General features: G+C 43.8%; 1 protein-coding gene across 13 annotated transcripts in view; it reads left to right on the forward strand.

Annotated features, from left to right (window-relative positions):
* The window catches only part of mast2 (microtubule associated serine/threonine kinase 2), a 216,824-nt gene that overhangs the window by 168,072 nt on the left and 33,777 nt on the right, over positions 1-14,975 (forward strand). For 7 of the 13 annotated variants that reach the window (XM_080430974.1, XM_080430979.1, XM_080430981.1 and 4 more), the window contains 5 exons: positions 883-958; positions 3,140-3,160; positions 4,595-4,673; positions 6,947-7,101; positions 14,006-14,081. In XM_080430974.1, the coding sequence (XP_080287100.1) occupies positions 883-958; positions 3,140-3,160; positions 4,595-4,673; positions 6,947-7,101; positions 14,006-14,081 (407 nt within the window). The remainder of the gene's footprint in view (positions 1-882; positions 959-3,139; positions 3,161-4,594; positions 4,674-6,946; positions 7,102-14,005; positions 14,082-14,975) is intronic. The other 6 variants (XM_080430983.1, XM_080430978.1, XM_080430976.1 and 3 more) reach the window with 3 other exon arrangements.

Below are 14,975 nucleotides of genomic sequence, written 5' to 3' on the forward strand. Positions count from 1 at the left end.
AATAAAATCACAGACAGTTCATGATGAGACAAAAATATTGCACAACAGGAGTCTTCAGCAGCATATAGGAGAAAGGTTTGGGGATAATGCACTTGTACGGGACTATTTCACTTTTTTTAGAGTTCACAACATAGAATATAGCCTTTTTCAACGCTAGATTGTGTGTGTATGTGTGTGAGGGAATACTGTACTTTGTTGAAGGCTATATCTATTCTCAGTTTTGAAGCACATTGAGTTTACTTAGTATGAAATGTGCTATATTTGACTTGACTGTTATAGTTTACATGCTACTTTTGCCAAGGTAAAAACCAACTTAAAGTGCATGCAACTCCAAATATTGGTGAGACATCTTGCTCTGTTGCTCCTGGTTAGAAATGAATATTCAAAGCGTAGTCTCCTCATTGACTGACTAACATTGCACAGTGAAACCAGTCTCAAAGTCACTCTTTTAGAACACAAACGAATGCAGACAAAGCCGATTCTGCCAATATATTACATCACAAAACACAGTACAGCTCTTCCTAATAGAAATGGCTAAATCAACAGTTTAAAAAGACAAACAAATTAAACAAATGCCATACTGGGTTTTGTGATGTTATATTGACTGAATCTTTTGTGTTCCACTGTGCATTGTAAATCAATGAGGAAACTATTTTGGATGATCAATTTCTAATTAACGACGCAATGGAGCAGGACGTCTCTCCAATATTTGGAGTTACATCACAACATGGTAACTACACAACGGAACCTCTACCAAAGTGTCATTGCACTTTAATACATGCATAAGATAAAAAGAAACAAGTGATCCTCTCTTCTTTTGTGTCATAATTAATCAATCTCCGTCTTCTTTCTCTCCTCTGTCTGTCTGTCTCTCTCTCTCAGGGACCAGTCCATTGGACAGCCCTCGCAACTTCTCTCCAAACACGGCAGCACACTTCTCCTTTATACCTGCCCGCAGGTGAGACACACATCCTGTCAGTCACAACACACACACACAGACGCACACACACACATTTACAAACAACTGTGTTTACTTTATCAAACACAATTTGGTTTTGTGATTTCAGTGCCCTACACCGACATTCTTGCACTCTCACAAGTCTTTTTTTCCATACTGAAAGTGTGAAATTGCCGATTAAGCCATGTCAGCCACGGTATGCGAAATCATCAAAGTGATAATTAAAGGTGAAGACTGAAATTTCACACGGCCCAAAGCATCAGTGAGAGATGCTGTTATTATATTGTTTGCAAGTTACTCAAATATATTTTTAAGTATAGCTTTTAATCGTTTTTTGGGTCAAATCAAAGTCAGAGCATTGAAATTAATATGACCTAAAGATGATAATAATAATAATAATAAAAACCTTGTGCATGAATCAATTAACACAATTAATACAAATTGACATAAACAGCAAGTCCATTACCTCTGGTATCAAGTATCGCAGACCTATCGAGAGAGTATATTTCCCATCATTAGTCAGAGATGGTTTAGATATGAAACACTGGAGACCAGATTGATACCAATCATCCTTATATCCTCTTGAGTCCAGAAAGGTCAGTATTGACGCATTTAAGTTAAAGCAAGTGAACTGTTTGGTTACTTAATGGTTAAGGGTCTCCTATAGGGGAAAAAAGTGAACCAAGTCGGCGTCTGGAAGTGAAAATGCTGAGCATTAATGGATGACATTCATCCTGAGTGATGGTGAGCCATAGCTTACCCTTTAGAGACAGTATCTTTTTAAAATGGCAGGAGACTTAAATGTCTGCATGGCCTCTGTACCTTTATAGCAGAGCTGCTTATGGCCATGAGACCAAGATGATCTGAGACTGTCATTCAAACCTGGATTAATATCCGCTTATCTGTCTGTGGTTCTCCTGAGATATGGTAATTTCTGAGAGACGGAGAGAGAGAGAGAAGGATGGAGACAGACAGACGGAGACATTTTGTGTACGTACGTGCATATGTGTGTGCGACCGTGCGTATCCTCTCCCTGGCTGTGTGTGTCTATGCATTAGCACCCATGAGTGTGACAGATTGTGGGTGTACGTGCTCCTCCCTATTTATGATTGAGGACCAAAGCAGCGAGATAAAAGACTCTCTTAAAAAGTTTGATAGAAGCTTCTCCACATGGCGTCTACTCTGCTAACAGCTGCTGCTGCTGCACCCAGGGAACTGTGTGAGGTGTAAAAAATAAAAAGAAAGTACAATTCGTCACGATACGACGCATTGTGAGCTTGTAGATCTGCTGTTTTCAAAAGATTTTATACATTTTATACATTTGAAAACTTGTGAAATGGGACATTCTGCATAATACTTTTACTTTTGGTACTCTACAAAAATTGATACCAATACTTTTACTCGAGTACATTTTGATTACCAGACTTTTACTTGTGTTTCTACATTGCAGTATTGCTTTTACTTATGTAAAACATTTGAAAATGGTTTCAAACACATGTACAGCGGATGAAACTAAGAGTGAATGCTCTGCATAACAATCCTTCCAATGTTTGGAGAAAGCATGACATTTCCTTAGTAACACGTCCCGATCTGTCTAAATATTATGCACAGCACCAATGTCTATTTCCATAAGGCTATTATCAAACATTGTACAGCAGCTGTTGTAAGAGTACCGGCCAAAAAAGAAGGAGAAAAAAATGAAAGTAAATCCTGTAGCATCCGTTCTAATTCTGTGATGATAGGTTTCTCTTTTGACCTCAATACCACAGCTTGCAGAGTTGTGGCAGCTTAGATGCTGTTACAATAGTGACACCATGTGGTGGAGTCTGATACTGCAACCGTTGAGGTTGAGGTTGTGCTTCAGAATCCCTCTCTAATTGGGCGAATAGGTTTGCGTGTGCAAAGTGGTTACTCATGAACACAGACAGCACAATATATGAAATAGAATAAAGGTACTGTATTGAAAATAGAAATTGAAATTTAAAGGGGATAGAAATGAAATCGTTTTATTTTGCAGAAATATATAACAACAAGTATTGGACTTTATGCTTTTTATAAACACCACAGAGGAGGCATGTGTGTGGGTGTGGGTGTGTGTGTGCGTGCGTATCAGTGTATACGTGCAGTGACTGGCGGTCACACATTTAGCCCCGGCTAAAAACTGTCTTCTCTCCCACACAGTCACGGGCACAGGGCTGACAGGTAACCTTTCACTTTTGACCTCTGCACCTTCCTCACCTCTCTCCTTCCTTTTCTCTTTGCCACCACCAGCTGACCTCTTCCATGCATGGGTCAGTGCACACAGACTGAGACTGTCCATGTAGAAACGAAAATGGACCCCTGAAGCTTTTTTTTATACTTAACTGTGCACTGGTGTCACGCACCAAAAATAGCAGATCTACAAGCTCACAATGCATCGCAGCATGATGCGTCTTAAGCTTGTAGATCTGCCAGTTTTAGCTGTGCAACACCCATGCACAACCAAGTGTAACTGAGGCTTAAACTCTTGAGTGTGTACAAAAGTAACCAAATGGACCCGTCAGGTTACTTTTGTTCACTCTTGGAGTTACAAATGGATAAATTAACACTGAGGATTTTCCTGTCCCAACTCCCATATTCTCTCTGCATGCCTCCAATTACTACAGAGGGCCTGAACACGCAGCACCAGCTGTATTTATTAAGGACAAGCTGTGTCACCTACTGTGCAGGACTCAAGAACAACTTCTAATTAGGCCATCAGAGCCAGGCAACAATGAGGCGATGTCAAATTACAGTTGTTATTTCTCCGCAGCGTTTACAACAGTCAATAGCCTGTTCATGTGTTCCTGCCGAGAGCTGTGTTTTACCCATCTGTCCACAACACAGTGAAATCCACAGTGTTACTGCAACTCTGAGTGTTGGAAAACATTTACCCACCGTCCTTACGGGTGCATTTTTAAACACTCAGAGTTAAATTAACATCATGGATTTAGCTGTTGTCTGTCTAAAATGATGCTTGTCTATAAGCCGCTGGATATAAAACTTTATATCCAGGTGTATCAAAAGATGTTCTTTTTTTTTTTAACACCCCCTTAACCTTGCGAGGTCACAACCATACTGGTATACGTTTATTTGTTCCTTATCCAGCGTAGCAAAAATGATCTGGTTGCTAGTAGGAAATGGAAGCCTCAAGCTAGCTTCACTCACTGAGGTTTAACTCTGATTTATACTGTATGTCGGTGTGGTGCGCCGAGAATAGCCAGTCTACAAGCTCTCAACACATTCATTGTGAACTTGTAGATGAGCTATTTTCGCCGCAGGACACCATCATCGTGGACACTCATAGGCATTGGTGTCATGAGCTGGCTCTCAGGTGACTTTGCCTGCGCACCCTACCTGAATCCATGTCATTATTAACTCCTAATGTTGTGCATTCTCCCTCTTGCAAGTGAATGGCTTCTTGGTGACCGTTGTCTGCTACAGTATGTGTGTGTGTTGGTGTACTGCAGTTCAACGTTCGGGGGCATCTTCCTCACCCATTAACATATTTTGTCTATGGAATGGTGTTGTATTCAAACCGATCGCATCTCTTTCAAAGAAAAAAGACAAGAAGAAAGGTTTGACATGTCTCGTTCTTCCCTTCTCTCTGTCCATCAGGACGGATGGCAGACGTTGGTCGCTGGCCTCCCTGCCTTCCTCGGGCTATGGAACGAACACACCCAGCTCCACTGTCTCGGTAAGTAACCAACTGTGTATGCATAAATGTGTGTATACACGTTTGGCATCCTGTTTTTTTTATTAATCCAAAATATGCCTCTTGCACAGCCCAAATGCTCTAAAACGCAACAACCCTTTAAAAACCCTCCTCTGTCCCTGCCATGCCTCATGCTTGGTACCATACTCTCTACTTCCTCCTTTGTACCTACTCTCTACTTCCTCCTTTGTACCTACTCTCTACGTCCTCCTTTGTACTTACTCTCTACTTCCTCCTTTGTACCTACTGTACTCTCTACTTCCTCCTTTGTACCTACTCTCTACTTCCTCCTTTGTACTTACTCTCTACTTCCTCCTTTGTACCTACTCTTTACTTCCTCCTTTGTACCTACTCTCTACTTCCTCCTTTATACCTACTCTCTACTTCCTCCTTTGTACCTACTCTCTACTTCCTCCTTTGTACTTACTCTCTACTTCCTCCTTTGTACCTACTCTTTACTTCCTCCTTTGTACCTACTCTCTACTTCCTCCTTTATACCTACTCTCTACTTCCTCCTTTATACCTACTCTCTACTTCCTCCTTTGTACCTACTCTGTACTTCCTCCTTTGTACTTACTCTCTACTTCCTCCTTTGTACCTACTCTCTACTTCCTCCTTTGTACTTACTCTCTACTTCCTCCTTTGTACCTACTCTCTACTTCCTCCTTTGTACCTACTCTCTACTTCCTCCTTTGTACCTACTCTCTACTTCCTCCTTTGTACCTCCTCTCTACTTCCTCCTTTGTACCTACTCGCTACTTCCTCCTTTATACCTACCCTCTCCTTTCTTCTTTGTACCTAGCACCTCCGGTCCTCCTTCGCTCTATAATACAACCATCTTCTCCTCCCCCTCTGTGTTTCTCGATACTTCTTCCATACTTACTCTTCCAGCCTGCCATCCTCTCCTCTCCTCTCGCTGTGTTGCCACTCCCCCAGTGTTCACTAGCATCTCTACCTGCTGGCTGTAGAATGAGATGCCAGCATGCTTCAAAGGCAGCTAGTTCAGCTGACTGGATACTCTGGCTGTCTGCCATGATGTGCCATCACACCACACTGCTAGCCTGCCCGCTACATTCACAGTGCTAATAGAAGCACCGGCTTCATTTGATTAGCGCTCCTATGGTTCAGGGCTAACTAGAAAACCGTCTCCACTGGCAAAGAGAGGCTCCCGCCGCCTGAGGGAATAACATAAGCTGCTACTTTTCATAGTATTTTAATAGGCAGCACCACAACGCCCTGCAGCAGTAGCAACCCCGCAAGGCCTATAATCTAACTGTGGGCTAAGCCATAGTGGTGCTTTAGCTATGCTACAGTTGCTCCAGGGCAAGCTGTAGTCAGTTCCTGTTCATCCCAATAATTGGCACGGTAGCTGTCTAGTTGAGTGGTTCTAAAGTGGGGTCTGGGGACCCCCAGGGTTCCTTGAGGGCTGTCCAGGGGGGTCCCCTAGCAAAATGAGAAACTGTTGAATTTAATTATTTTACCGGTTTGAAGTTAGAGAATGTATAAGAATCACTATGCTGTGCTATTCTATCCTATTGTAGACAGTTGTAGAATTATGTACTAAATCTAATTTAACAACAAAAATCTTCTCTCATGGGGGTCCCTGACCTTTGAATCTTTTCAAATGGTAGTCCGTGCCCTAATACGTACGAATGTGGGGGTCCTTAACATGAAAATGTTTCAGAACACCCTACACCCTTATCCAGACATGCCTATCCTAACTCTAGTGCTGGTTGTAATCTTGAACCCCTACAAAAGCCACCTCTCTCCTTCAACTTCAACTAGACTAGCCCAGTGGTTCTCAAACTTTTTCATGTCAAGGACATGGATATAATAGCCACACATTTTGCTGGGGGACCCCCCTGGAACCCACTCAAAGAGCCATGTTGGTCCCCGGACCCTCCTTGAAGAACCCCTACTGTACATTAGAACACGGACCATCATAACTCTGAGAGTGTACAAAAGGAACCAAATGGACCCTAACGGGTCCATTTGGTTCCATTTGTACACTCTCAGAGTTACAGCCCCATGAGGGTCCATTTGGTTCCTAACTATCTGTCATTTAGCGGGGGACCCCCTGGAACCCCCTCAAGGACCCCTGGGGGTCCCCGTACCCTACTTTGAGAACCACTGGACTAGCCCATAGCTGCAGCTTAGCCCCGCTCTGCTCTGCCCTGCTCTGCTCTCCCCTCCTGCAGTAGCTCCCCAGCGCTGGTTGTAATCTGTGCTTCCTCTCTGCTCCTGCTCTCACACAGTCCTCCTGTTCATCTCAGGAGAAGCTGCACCAGCTGCCCTTCCAGCCCACGCCCGACGAGCTGCACTTCCTCACCAAGCACTTCAGCTCGGAGAGCATCACGGACGAGGAGGGACGCCGCTCCCCCAACATGAGGCCTCGTTCCCGCAGCCTCAGGTAGGGGGAGCCTACCCAAACTCACTGACAGCACTGAGCACAGTGAATGCAGTAGTTATGGTCGATTGTCACAGCAAAAATAGCATGTATACAAGCTCACAACGCGTCTTGTAGATGTTGGCTATTTTCACAGGCAAAGTTCAAATCAGGTTTAAGCGGCTGAATTACCTGTCAACCTGTCAACGGTTTTGGACATGCAAGGTTGTCCAACAGCAACGATATCAACATGATATCAACACCAAGATAAATGCTTCATGAGACTGTAATACGCAGTACTACAATAAATTGTACGTACTTTTAGCTCCCAGTGTAGCATTTACATGTACCGTACATGCCAGTAAGGGACCAGCAAAGACCCAGTTTCCACACAATTCGGTCTGGATAGAAGAATGATTAAGTTAACGGTGTTATACTTGTGGGAAATCTCGCCGTCGCCAGCTGGAGGAACTGAGGACGATTTATACTCTGTGAAAAGAAACGGCTTGCCTCTAGAAAATAGATTTTCCCACTTTACTTTTTCTTTTTGTTATGAAATGACAACTGGTCACGTTCTAATTAATCACACACACACTTACATTATTCTATGTATTCTTCAACCAGTCTTTTGAATTAAAATAAGTAACACAAATAAACGCTAAAACAGTACTATCTATCTAAATTAGTTGGCTGCAGCCACATTTCACTCCAACAATCTTGTGACTTCTTGACTATCTGGGAGTCTGACTGACTGACTCACTTATACTTACTGCATTGCACTGTGTGTGTGCGTGCGTGCGTGCGTGCGTGCGTGCGTGCGTGCGTGCGTGCGTGCGTGCGTGCGCACGTTCATGCATCTGCATCTGTGTCAGTCAGTAATTGCCAACAGAAAGGTCAGACGTCTTCTCCTTGACACACACCTGGCAGCTGGGAGTGAGCGTGAACTCTCCTCTTTGGCAGCTAAAACACTCTTATCACTTTTCACCGAAACCCCTTTATCTCTGATGCTCAGCCTCCAACATCTGTTCATGTGTCTGCCACTGGATACCGGGATCAGCCTGTCACACTAAAAGACAGAGTGCTAATCTGAGAGTGTGAAAGTTGACCCTTATACAGTAGGTCAGTTTTTACACTCTGAGTTAAATTAACATCCCAGATTTTACTGTGTACGTCTTTGTGTACCTAATCGCCAGCTTCCCATTATCACTTTGTCTTTAGCTGTTGGCGGTCTATTTCTTTTGACCTTTCACTCAGTCGCTCCATCCTTCTGTTTCCGACTGTCAGACGTTGCTTCCGGTGTCTTGGCTCTTCTCATTATGTTGTCAGTCTGTCCATTTCTGTCTTCTATTATCGTTCTAAACCTATTTTCTTCTCTCACTCTCTCCGCATCTCCCTTTGTCCTCTATCCCCCGTCTGCCTCTCTAGTCTGTTTTTATTTATTTCTCTCTCTCTCAATCTCACTCAATCTTTCTCTCTCTCTCTCTCTCTCTTCTATCTCGGCAAGCTTGCTTATGTGTCACGCTGTCTTTTTATTCATTTTCCTCACCATGGTCTTTCATGGAAAGATATTGAACTTTTCATCCGTCGAGATGAAAGGAGAATAAAGCTTGAATGGAGGAGAGCAGATTTGTGTCTTGATTAGACGGACACCGGCCATTGTGAAACCTCCCCAGTCGCATCTTCTGCTTATCCACCGCTAGCACACGGACACGCGCGTACACTTTCATACATACTACACGCACACGTCACGTGCACACCCATACACACGCACAGATTACCTTGAATCACAGGATACCTGAATACATTTTACCCCCATTCAGTCCTCGCACAGCTCTCTCTCGCTCTGTCTGTCTGTCTGTCTGTCTGTCTCGCTCTTGCTCTCTCCCTCTCTCATCCCAGTTGAAGAATAACTCAGTGTCTCAGGTGAAAGGTTTCTTCTTCTTTTTCTTCTTTTTTTTTTTAAGGAAAAAGGAACAAAACACCATTAGAGGGCGAGAGATGGATTTTTCAAACAGGAGACATGGCAAGAGTGAAAGACAAAGTTAACACCATGATGAACACCAAAATGAAAGTAAAATGAGGCAGAGAGAGAGGGAATTCTCACACTGCGATGACCTTTGAACACACGCACGTACGTGCACGCGCGCACGCATACACACACTCCTCCGGGAACTGTGGGAGGGCCAGGCTGCCACCATTGGAGCTGTTTATTAGATTTGTCTACTGAAAGAGAGTGTGTGATATTAACAGCTACTTCTAATCCGCTCTGCTGAACGTCTCCAAGTAGTGATGTATAATCGAGAGAGCTACACAGAAAGAGAGAGAGCAGAAGATTAGAAAGAGGGGAGGACCTCATCTATTGTAAACTGGAGAGAAAAAAATGTAAAATGGCAAGGGGGAGAGAGATGAAGCCTTATTTACACTTATTTTACACGCTGGTGTCTTGCAATGGAAATAGTGGATCTACAAGCTTCCAACGTGTCACGCTGCAATCCATTGTGAGCTTGTAGATTGTTTATTTTTGTGCGCAAATAAGTATCAATCAGGCAGAAGAGCGAGAGAGAGAGAAATTAAGTGAGTGAGTAAAAGGGAGGGCGGAGGATAATGATTGGGCCCGAGAGGGAGGGATGAAGGAAGGAAGATGAGACTGTGCGTCGTGTGAGAGGAATAATGAAGATGAGAGAGAGAGAAAGTAATTAGATGCTAATTCCACGGCCCCGCTGTGAGGGATGACAATCGCACGTCTTTTCCACTCGTTTAACAGCCTCCCCTATTCCCCATCAGGTTTTTTTTTATGTCCTCCCTGTGTTCCCTTACTCCCTCTCCTTTCTTTTCCGCTCATGCCATCTTTTATCTATCTGTCCGTCTGGCCTACTTCTACTTTGTCGATCTATCTATCCATCTATCTACAGTACGTGTCTGTCTGTCTGTCTGTCTGTCTGTCTGTCTACAGTACCTGTCCATTTTTCTACTAACTCCCCCCCTCCTCCTCCTCCTCTTCCTCATCTCTCCGTCTCTGCCCACCTCCTTTGTCTCTCTCCCCGCCCCTCCATTTCCTCCCCGGAGGTAGAAATGAGCTACACCCTCATCCATCCATCATGTGTTTGTCATATCCAACTGTGGCTACAGTGCGTTTGGTTAATGAACAGCCCAAGCCAGCCTCATGTCCCGTGACATACACACAGTGACTTCTCATCCAGGACACAGTGTATCATAATGACAGACACAATGTCACCGGCTATGTTTTCCATCTCCAGCTGTGTTTATGCAAATTCAGATACAGATATGAGGCGGGAATGTTATTTTTATTTTTTTTGTACATGAAGGAATTAGAGCGATAAATCATGATGGAAACACTTGTGTCGTTGCTCATTTTCCTGCTGTCACGTTGACTAATAGTAATAATTTCTGACAGACCGAGGCAAGCGCTTACCTAACGTTACTTGCCATCAGTGCTATTGCATGAATACCGTCTTACCTATATTTTCTCTTGTATGACCGGTTAACAAATCAGACAAGAATCTTAATTGGTCCCAAGTTGATTTATAGCCAGGTTTAATACTGTTGGTATCTAGATATGAATAGTGCTATTCACAGTCAGCAATGAACAGTCTGTAAGTGGTTTTAGCCTTCTAATAGCATAAAGTCCCTGAAATCAATAGCGGGCAGACTTTTGGATGGAAGAAGCCAATCTGTGTATGGGCAAACAGAACCTTGCCTTTACTGTGCTGCTTCTAAGGGAGATGATAGTTAACTCTAGGTCAGTGTGTTCTTTCTACACAAAGCGTTGAAGCTCCAGGGGACCTTCTTCCAGGGAATTATCGCTCTCACCAAAGTAGCTTTGAGGTGTTATTCGTTACACACATACTCTTTCAATTGTGTGCACGCACAGTCACACACACACATAAAAGACTTGCAACAATACGTGCTCACTCACAGACACACAAGCACCTACACAGTCTACTATAGATGCACACACATGCTCGCATCCCTGCCTGTCCAACTCTCTCTCTCTTTCTCTTTCTCTCTCTCTCTCTGTCACGGTCAATTAGGCTCTTCATTTCCCAAGTCGCCCTCCTCAGTTTGTGAAATACCAATGTTATTTCTCTCTCTCCGGCGTCTTCCTTCTCCATCCCTCCCTCCCTCCCTCCCTCTCTCTGTCTCTCCGTTACAGTGTCATCGCGTGTCTCATCTGATTTACTTCGTTTATTGTCTTGGCTAATAAGCTCCTTTTTCCATTTTTAGTGCCTTTGTCACAGGGCTGACATCACCGTTTAGTCAAAAAGATCACGCCATTTTAGATTTCAATATTCACACATTATCTATAAAACACCACAGGGTTATAGTGCATATTATAAGTTCCTTTATACATGGTCTTCTCTCATTTAATTTGACACAAAATGTTAACCCGACGAGATATTATGCTCATAACTTTTGAACTGGTCTGTTCAAAACAGACCAAAGAAAATTAAAAAGTACATTAAAAAGTACATTAAAAAGTCTTCCACATACTTTCCACATGCAACCTAATCTAAAAAGGTCATCTCTCAAAATAATGACAGAAATCATTTTTGGCAGGGATTGCCGCGAGCTGATTTTTATTTCCCATTATAGGAGAAATATGCCCTGTTTTCTCTAATTAGCCTTTGTCTGGCTGTCTGATGTTATTCATCCCTTTTTTTCTTTTTGCCCCAATCCCAGTTACAGTATAACTCGGTTTTAAAACAGGAGCTTTTATTTAATAAAGGCAGGCAGCGCTCAGAGCTAGAGGGGCAGACAAAGGAAAGGACAAGTGTTCTGTGAAAATGAAAGTGCGTACCTGCAGTACGTACCTAACAGCCGCTGGCCGCTCATCCATCTCTGTCACCACTAACCTTTTTCTTCCACCAGCAAGGATGAGAGATTTGATTTTGTTTCCAGTATGACAGACACGAGACGAGACACACGTTGCACAGTAAAATCCTCAGTTATCTTTCATTTTTGCGAGACGTCTCGCTCATAAATAATCAAATAACCAGGGTTACGTTTGTAACCTATAGTTTATTTTAACTCCTGCAAGGGTTTTTGCACTCTTTAGAGTTAAGTGTGAACCAATTAAGCCCTATATACTTCCACATGCCTATCTACAAGCCCACAATGCGTCGCATAGTGACGCGTTGTGGGCTTGTATATCTTTTATTTTCGTCATACGAAAGCAGGTTGAAAATGGTTAGAGTTCAGTATTCATTATTAGCAATGAGGATTTTACTGTGTACTATGTGACTTGTATCTGAAGTTTGGTATATTGTGTGTGTGTCTGGGGGGGGGGGGGGACATTCTCATAGAATAATGACTTTTCATCTAAGCTGCAAGGTTGTGAATGTGAACATGTTTTGTGTGTGTGTGTGTGTGTGTGTGTGTGTGTGTGTGTGTGCACGCGCACACACACGCTACCTACCTGTGTGCTGGCATGATGATAAACGGCCTCTATGATGTTGCGCTCGTATGTCACGATGCTCTCATTTCTATTAGGCTCGGTAATTGGACATTGAGCTACCCATGGGTGACTTAAAGCATTACCTCACCCCTCCTGTTCGTGTGTGTGTGTTTGCGTGCACGCACATGCGAATGTGCACATGGTCAGGGATGACTCACACCGTGGCATCTGGAGCCTCTGTTTTGTTTTTTTACCTCGCCGTGCGGTCCCCTCCACCCGCAGTATGCAATCTCCAGGATTTCACACCAATTCTGTGGTCATTGTATTTTTCTGGGGTTTGGCGTTTCGGTTGCTTTAATTTCCAAGGAAATTATTTTGTGTTTTTCAAGTGTTTGGCAATACGGTGCACCAAACGACCCAAATAGTAGTGCTGTAGCTTTATTCATAGAAAATGTGTTTGCTATATGTATTTGGCAAAGAAAAAATTCATAACAAATTCCCTGGGGGGAATAAATAACACACAAGGCCACCAAAATCCTCAGAGCCCTTTGATTGAAATATCTCTCCCACTTTCTCTCTCTGTCTGTCACACACACACACACACACAGCATGCACATGTATTTCATCACCTCATCACCTATCATTTTTGTCTAAAAGGTCAGGTCTACTGATGTTACTATTTGGTCTTCTCTTTGAAAGAGAGAGAATTGCGGGGCACAGGGAAACATCTCGGCAAGGAGAGGAGTTTAAAAAGACGGCGATAGATGAAGGACAGAGAGAGTGTTTTGTATTCTTTGGGGTCTAATATGGACTAAAATACACATCATTGTCTCTCTCTGGACATTGGCTTGCTCTCGCTCAAACCCCCTTGAGAGCTGACCTTTAGCACTCTAGTCTGGTAGTGGACGGGCCCAATGAACTACCCACCGTGTGTGTCTAGCTGTCTATCTCTCCATCCCTCTCCCCTCCCTGTCACTCTCTTACTGTCATACACTCCATACAGTCCATAGGGGATGTGGGGGCTGTAGCCAGAGGTCTCCAGAGACGCTACCTTTGTGCCTATATCAGTCTATGTGCAGCGGTGCATGGCCATATCAGGGTGGTTTTGTAGTATGGGCTGTCAGAGAATTCACTTTACACCTCTGTGACCTGCCAGTGTCTGACACACATGCACACACATAAGATGAACACCCTTAGGTCTTGTGAGCATGTGCAACCTCCTTTTTTATTTCGGTGATCTTTTTGGCGACCTGACCATCTCCTATCTGTCAAATAGAAAACACCCACACACACACACACACGTACACGTACGCGCGCACGCATGTACGCAGATTTGGTTCTGTAGCTGAGGGACAGGCTGGAATCCCTGGTGTAGGCTTATAGAAATCCTGACCAATTGAACATTATGGATCTCAGTATCTCTCAAGGCTTGGCTGACCACCAGTGATTCTCTCCACTTATATCTGTGTGTGTCTGTCTGTGTGTGTGTGCGTGTGATTCTTTCTGTTCCAGCCCCGGGCGCTCACCCATCTCCTTTGACCATGAGATTGTGATGATGAACCATGTGTACAAGGAGAGATTCCCCAAGGTACGTACGTAGGCACACTGGTTCTGCAGAGCAGAGGTGGGCCCGAAGTGTTTTATGCTTCAGTGACAAAAAGTCATTCGACAGAAATAACCTACTTTCAGCTGAGATGTGATGCATTGAAACTTTTCCAGTTGAAAATGCGACATTTTGTCACCGGAGCATGAATTAGTCTTAAGGGGATGACAAAAAAGGAAACACTGAAAGTATACTCTGCAAGCCCGTGTCATAAGTTCTCTGCATGTGTTCTAGAGATGCGCGGATGGGCTTTTTTGACACCCGAATCCGCGTGTACATGTTCATTATCCATCCATCATCCAACCACATTCATTATATCATCCAATTTATAGATGCGCACCGACCGCACCGCAGGGATGCACAATGCACATGGGATTCTATATGGATACGTACTTGTACAAACAATGTCACTCACCACTGTCGCATCACCGATGTAGTGACTGTATACATTATCCATGGTAACAGCAAGCCCTCCGTCTCCCATCACTTTCTCACATCGCAACTTTTCATAAGACATATGCAGTCGTCGGCAGGGTTAAGAACTTCGCTAAATCAATCCCACGCCAAACTTTTATTCCTCCCTTCTTTTTCACATTTTGTTTTAAATCCTCCGTTTCTCTCTCACTATAGCTGCCTTTAGTCCACTGCATAGAGTTAAAAATAATAGAGAGGGCACCAGAAATCTCCTCCCATCCACTTGCATTGAGTTGCTCACCCAGCGCATGGGCCTAATTCACCCCTTCTTCCGGGTTGGAAATTTGGTGGGCGAGGCCTATTTGGGGCTCCAAACGCGTCACTTCTGTGACGCGTTTTGCGTCACAGTGACGCGTTTTGCGTCACAGAAGCGTGCAGCCCCGTGCGCAAGCTCGTGCGCATGCT

This window comes from Gymnoscopelus braueri (genome assembly GCF_963280865.1).
Source record: "Gymnoscopelus braueri genome assembly, chromosome: 6".
Lineage (NCBI taxonomy): Eukaryota > Metazoa > Chordata > Actinopteri > Myctophiformes > Myctophidae > Gymnoscopelus > Gymnoscopelus braueri.